This window comes from Protomyctophum parallelum (assembly GCF_964188405.1).
Source record: "Protomyctophum parallelum genome assembly, chromosome: 3".
Lineage (NCBI taxonomy): Eukaryota > Metazoa > Chordata > Actinopteri > Myctophiformes > Myctophidae > Protomyctophum > Protomyctophum parallelum.
In genome coordinates this window covers 32,099,780-32,105,779 of record NC_139698.1, presented here as the reverse complement: position 1 = coordinate 32,105,779, position 6,000 = coordinate 32,099,780, and the positions used below count along the sequence as shown (strand labels likewise).

The 6,000-nt window shown below is 43.9% G+C and overlaps 1 protein-coding gene across 2 annotated transcripts in view; it reads right to left on the bottom strand.

Moving 5' to 3' along the window:
* Positions 1-6,000, bottom strand: part of vps13b (vacuolar protein sorting 13 homolog B) — a 457,445-nt gene that overhangs the window by 27,529 nt on the left and 423,916 nt on the right. For both annotated transcript variants that reach the window (XM_083761686.1, XM_083761685.1), the window contains exons 52-53: positions 2,588-2,795; positions 401-589 (exon numbers count right to left, since the gene is read on the bottom strand). In XM_083761686.1, the coding sequence (XP_083617812.1) occupies positions 401-589; positions 2,588-2,795 (397 nt within the window). The remainder of the gene's footprint in view (positions 1-400; positions 590-2,587; positions 2,796-6,000) is intronic.

The following is a 6,000-nucleotide window of genomic DNA, read 5'->3' as shown; positions in this document are numbered from 1 at the left end:
ATGTTTGCATGGTTGGAATTGTAACAGCTGAAATCAATAATACATCAGTATTCTCATATATTCTGATATTAATCCGAGGGCCGCAATAAGTGATGGTGGGAGCCACGTGTTGCCCCCGGGCCTCCAGTTGCCCATGTATGCACTACGGTGTCATGCTCATATCACCATGACTCAGCATAGCCATATAAGCCAAGGAGTTCCCAATGCAGCTACGCATTCCAAGTGACAAAGACACAGACAATAGAAAGCAATGCAAAGCAACAAATGCATACCCCATATCTAGACAATGAGGTTAGAGGTACAGGATTCTGGCCCCTGACAGTTATAACATAATATCGTTTCCATCCTCCTACACAGCACTACTGGCCATGGTAAATAAAAAGATTGGAGGTTTAATGACCTTCTGTGTTCCAGAGAAGGCTCCCAGGGTGATGTTGGCCTCCACGCAGCCCTCCTCATCCAAGGTGACCACCTCCGTTCCAGATCCCTCCTTCCAACGGGGAGAGGTCAGGTCGTGGACCAGTTTCAGTGCAGTAGACTTATGGACGGTGTTGGTGTGAGCCCAGTAGATGCCTATCTGGAAGGCCTCCTGAAAGGAAGGAAGGAAGGAAGGAAGGAAGAAAGAAAGAAAGAAAGAAAGAAAGAAAGAAAGAAAGAAAGAAAGAAAGAAAGAAAGAAAGAAAGAAAGAAAGAAAGAAAGAAAGAAAGAAAGAAAGAAAGAAAGAAAGAAAGAAAGAAAGAAAGAAAGAAAGAAAGAAAGAAAGAAAGAAAGAAAGAAAGAAGTGTGAGGGTATTAGAGAGAGTGTCAAATCCACACAGTAAAATGCTGAGAGTTCATTAGTAAACACAAATGGATAAATCAACACTGTTTATTTTGCTGTGTACAATACATATTATTCTATATATAAGATTCTCTTAAATGTCTCTTTTAAATATAATAGAAACTAAGAAAAGTCAACTCCACATGCACCAATCCTTAACATCCAAATTTGCTCTGACCCAGGTGTGCTAAATGATTAACCCCACTTGATCATAACTTGGACTGGCATAGCCAATGATTTATCAGCAGCATAGGTAATGCCTCCTAAACACTATATAAGGGCAGATTTTGTGTGTATTTGTTCACCAGCTCTGACAGACACACTAAAACACCAAGTGCAGCTCTTGTTCTCTCTCTCTTTATCTGTCTGTCACTTTCTCATAACAGCTGAGTTCCATGGAAACAATGCTGTGTTTATGTTTATGTTTCACAGGCTATTACACATTTACAGCTTTTTATTTTGTTTGGGTTTGCTGAAGCGTATCACCCTTATCCTTTGATACACTGCCTTCACACTTATCTCTGAGGTTAGTGACTTCAAGCTCCCAGTATGTAGTCTCTTGTCGTATTGTGTGTGCGTGTGTGCGTGCGTGTGTGCGTGTGTGCGTGCGTGGCTGCGTGCGTGCGTGACTGATTGTGTTGGTATTTCCACAGAGGGGGAAAACCATCTGTAGATTTCTAGGTGTGATCTCAGAAGCGTGCATGAGAAGAGATGTGTGAGAATTACGCGCTTGGTGACAGCACTCGGCAGCAGATTAAAGCCTGATTTATACATAGTTGTGTGGGTGTTGGGCACCGAAAATAGATGATCTACAAGCTATATTTGGTGCGCGACACTCACATGTAACCAAGTATAACTCAGGCTAAAGATTGAGTGAGGCAGGGAGAGCTGCTGCCATGCAGGTCCCTCTGGTGTCAACATGCCTTCTGCTGCGTTTGAAACAAGGGAAGTAAGGCTGTCCCACTCTGAGGGACAGTCATCCCAAAGACGCATTGTATTTGTCTGATCCAAAGATGACAAAAAATAAAATAATGGAGTAACAGTCCGATGAGCTCACTTTACTTTCACATGTTTTGTTTTCCATGGCAGAAAAACGAGCCATCCATCTGTGTTTATAGATCCCATAGGAGAAATCTTACTGTCAAATGGTCTATCACTCAATCAAATGCTTTATTTTTCTGTCAGCATATTGCCAGGCTGCTTTTGTTATCCCAAGTGACAGAATGTTTGGTATTTTACATGTGCGTGGCTCATGCACACAATGGCAGGCTGATATCAGAATAAGGATTATTTTTATTGCCCTATATGTTTGCACATACTGTATGGTGTATTTGTCAACGTGAGTTTGGTCACCAAACTTTGTATTCTGATACAAACTTTGGTGCAGATTTTCAAGACATCAAATAGATTCACAGATCCCTATTTGATACGATTTTTATTTATTCTTGAGTCCATAGCCGTCTCAAACGGCGATATGCCAATACGGAGCACAGGTCACAGCTGCTGGGGGAGATTTACACTATGTTAAAAGTTAAAGACTCGTAAGATTTCTGGCTCTTAACTCTAAATTATTTAGCTGGGTTGGGCGACCCGATGGTTATAGGGTCCCGTACCACATGGTCATTAATGCCCGAACCATTTTGCTGCATGTCACTCCAAGTCCTTACTCACTTTCCGTGTTCCCTTTCTTTCGCCATTGTCATCTATCACATGAAGTCTCAGAAAAGCCCTAAAAAAGGAATCACTACAGTAGATGGACGGCCCACCTGGAAGTTGGGCGGGACGATGACCTTGCCAGCCGGGATCTGCAGCACCATGGTCTGTCCTTCAAACAGCCACAGGTCCCAGTGGGAGCGGTTGGCCAGCAGGGCCCAGGGCAGCACCTCCACCAGCAGGGTGTTTAACCCTGCCTTCCAGCAGGACAGCTTCACCTGCATGGGACTGTCCCACTGGGCCAGAGGCTCCAATACGGACCTGTGAGGACAGTCAACAGTCACAATGTTATACTAATACGGACCTGTGAGGACAGTCAACAGTCACAATGTTATACTAATACGGACCTGTGAGGACAGTCAACAGTCACAATGTTATACTAAATTATATTATACAATACGAACCTGTGAGGACAGTCTACAGTCACAATGTTATACTAATACGGACCTGTGAGGACAGTCAACAGTCACAATGTTATACTAATACGGACCTGTGAGGACAGTCAACAGTCACAATGTTATACTAAATTATATTATACAATACGAACCTGTGAGGACAGTCAACAGTCACAATGTTATACTAATACGGACCTGTGAGGACAGTCAACAGTCACAATGTTATACTAATACGGACCTGTGAGGACAGTCAACAGTCACAATGTTATACTAATACGGACCTGTGAGGACAGTCAACAGTCACAATGTTATACTAAATTATACTCCCAAGTCTTTATCTTCTGCCCAAATCCACGGGATATCCAACGTGCTCACAGACATACATTACACTTAACATGCAACACATAGCGACTGTACCTGTTTTTGTAACTCCTGTGTATTAGCATTATTTTTTAATATTGCTCACTATATTTCACCATTATGTAAAATTGTGTTGTGTGTTGTTTTTGTATGTTGTGATCATATTGTATTCTCTCAATGGTCTTCCCAGATTAAAGTAATAATCTAACACAAATGTTTCAGCCCATGTTGGACAAAAGGACAGTTTTTAACCACATGAGCCTTTGAATATTTGGCAGGAATGTTTGGTGTAGAGGGACCTGTGGGCCACATGGCTCAGGAACTGTTGGTTCCCAATGCTTCTTACAGAGCCCTGAGGGACTCCAGTCAACAAAGTACAGTAGGGTTTTAACACTTCATTGTGGCATTATAATATATAATGTAAAACACAGTTGTAAGTAATACATTACTGTCAGTACACATAATATGAGCATTCATAACAACAAAACGCCAACAGCACCAAAAAACCTCCATGAAACATCCAGAACACTATCATTTGGGTTCATGTAATTTTGGCTAAACGCATCTGTTACAAACCCACAAAAATTAAAAACAAAAAAACAGCACAAAGCAGTATACAGTTTCATACAGGCATTTAAAATGTCCAACATACAAACACACTTCCCACAGCAGTACAGACCATTAACACAACGGCAACAGCCAACGAGACCACACGAATACAGAGAAAACAAACAACTTATGCACATACAAACAGATACAGAACAGAATGTGCCCCGGCATCTGGAGATGCCAACGGACCTGCACACATGTATAGACACAGACAAACATCGGGCAGACAAAACAGACACACACAAACAATCTTCCACCCATCAATTGACACCGCAGTCATTTCATGGCAATCATGGTCTCCTGAAAGCTAAACAGTGCAGAGTGTCAGAGGAGAGGCAGAGACAAGCCGTACGTTCAGACTTCCACTGATGTTCCAAGGTCAGTGGAGCATCAAAGACTGACCCCGACTTACCTCTGCCTCCGCGCCAGCTCCAATTCGTTCTCCTCTCAGGCCCTGGCACATGCGCACAAGACACCCTTGCTGTGAAATGCGTCCAAAAACAGCACTGCTCAAAGTAGTTCTTTATCATTAGCTGGTGTGTGTGTGTGTGCGTATAACGTGTGAGCATGTTTGTAGCCGTGGAAGGCAGCTGAACTCGAGGTTGAGGGCAGCGAAGTGCAGGGCCCATAAATCACATTATGGAGCTCACAAAAAGGTAATTGAAAGAAATGTGCTTAGCTGCTTCTGTCAGGGCCTGCCAGCACTGGAGTTCAGGCTTTCACAAGTGTGAATTCTGACAGCCGCACACTGCTCCACACACACTGCTCCACACACACACACACACACACACACACACACGCACATTCACATGCACACGCACACTCACACGCACACAGAACGCCTGCAGCTTGAGTTCACCCTCACCCCAACCACTACAAGATGTTTGTTTAATGATTACGGAGGTGCCTCGCTGCCATTAAAATCCCAAAAGAGAAAGAAAAATAACATTTACCACTTTCAACTTCCTTTGCCCCCCAAGACACAATATTTACACACTCCCAGCCAAGGAGCCCAGTGCTTTCTGTACAGTATGAGACAGCCTGGAACCTCTGTCCACACACAGCACACCGTATCAAAATTATCAGCAAACATTTAAAATATTAGATTAATAAATACGCAGACGGTATATATCACGTGCTGACCAAGTTGTTAGAGAATTGTAGAGAGGAGCCAGCGCTAATGACCCTGCACGGTAGTCTTAAACTCTTTACCCCCTCCTGCTTTTACTCTACACTAAATATCTTCGCCCCAGAATAGGGATGATTGGGTTCATGGGGTTAAATCAACACTGAGGATTTTAGTGTGTGATGGAGACTTTTTTATTTTTTACAGTCAGTGGCAGGTTTCTGGGCTTCAGACAAACTGTCACTTTCGTTGAGGGGGGAAATGTGCGTTGGTCTGGAGCTTTTGTTACTCAGGACTGGATCACACAGAGGAGAGAGAGAGACCTGATTGACAGAGAAACCCAACACCAAACCACTGGATAGCAGCTCACCACCAGGCCTGACTGAGAAATAGAGAGAGAGAGAGAGAGAGAGAGAGAGAGAGAGAGAGAGAGTGTGTGTGTGTGTGTGTGTGTGTGTGTGTGTGTGTGTGTGTGTGTGTGTGTGTGTGTGTGTGTGTGTGTGTGTGTGTGTGTGTGTGTGCGTGTGCGCCTACATGTGCGTGTGTGCGTGCATGTGTGAGGGAGAACAAGTGAGAATGATACATAAAAGAGAGTGTGAGAGAGAATTATGTGTATGACAATAAGGGTAGTGATGTTCATTGTTGGGTGTGTATGTGATGGAACAGCGTGCGTGCATGCGTGCGTGCGTGTGTGTGCGTGCGTGCGTATGAGCACATATGTAGAGAAGAGAAGCCTGTGGAACCACAGCCAGACATATGGCCCATGTGTCCAGCAGATCCATTAGAACTGTAACAATGCCTCTATGAGAGCATGTGGGTGAGTGCTGTGCTGCTGCTATCAAGATGTGATTGCTTTGTGACAAAAGACGGTTCCCAGAGTGACGTGCGTGGACAGATCCACATGTGTGCTCTGGTGTACAGTTAGATTCACAGAACACATACAGCCATACATGTGCACGCGCACGCACACGCACAC